General features: G+C 40.7%; 1 protein-coding gene across 1 annotated transcript in view; it reads left to right on the forward strand.

The window, feature by feature from the left end:
• Positions 1–241, forward strand: part of tep1 (telomerase-associated protein 1) — a 27,113-nt gene that overhangs the window by 17,948 nt on the left and 8,924 nt on the right. Inside the window, exon 33 of the mRNA XM_035670361.1 lies at positions 125–240. Coding sequence (XP_035526254.1) covers positions 125–240 — 116 coding nt within the window. The remainder of the gene's footprint in view (positions 1–124; position 241) is intronic.

Here is a 241-nt window from a genome sequence, read left to right on the forward strand (position 1 = left end):
TATTTAGTGCAGGTAAAGAATATTTGTAAACATGTCATGTAGTATATCTAAGAAAAAGTACTGTTAAGTTGTCACACATGCTGAGAAAAAATTCTAATATCAGCTCTCTTGTGGCTGTGAACAGGAACTGAAATCGCTGGTGAGCAGCTGTGACGGCATCTCAAGCTGTATCTTCCTGAAGGATGGACGTCTTGCTACCACCTCCTTTGATGGACGAATAGAGATCTGGGACATCGAGAAT

Source organism: Morone saxatilis, unplaced genomic scaffold (genome assembly GCF_004916995.1).
Source record: "Morone saxatilis isolate NCDOM2014 unplaced genomic scaffold, NCSU_SB_2.0 Contig23, whole genome shotgun sequence".
Classification (NCBI taxonomy): Eukaryota; Metazoa; Chordata; class Actinopteri; family Moronidae; genus Morone; species Morone saxatilis.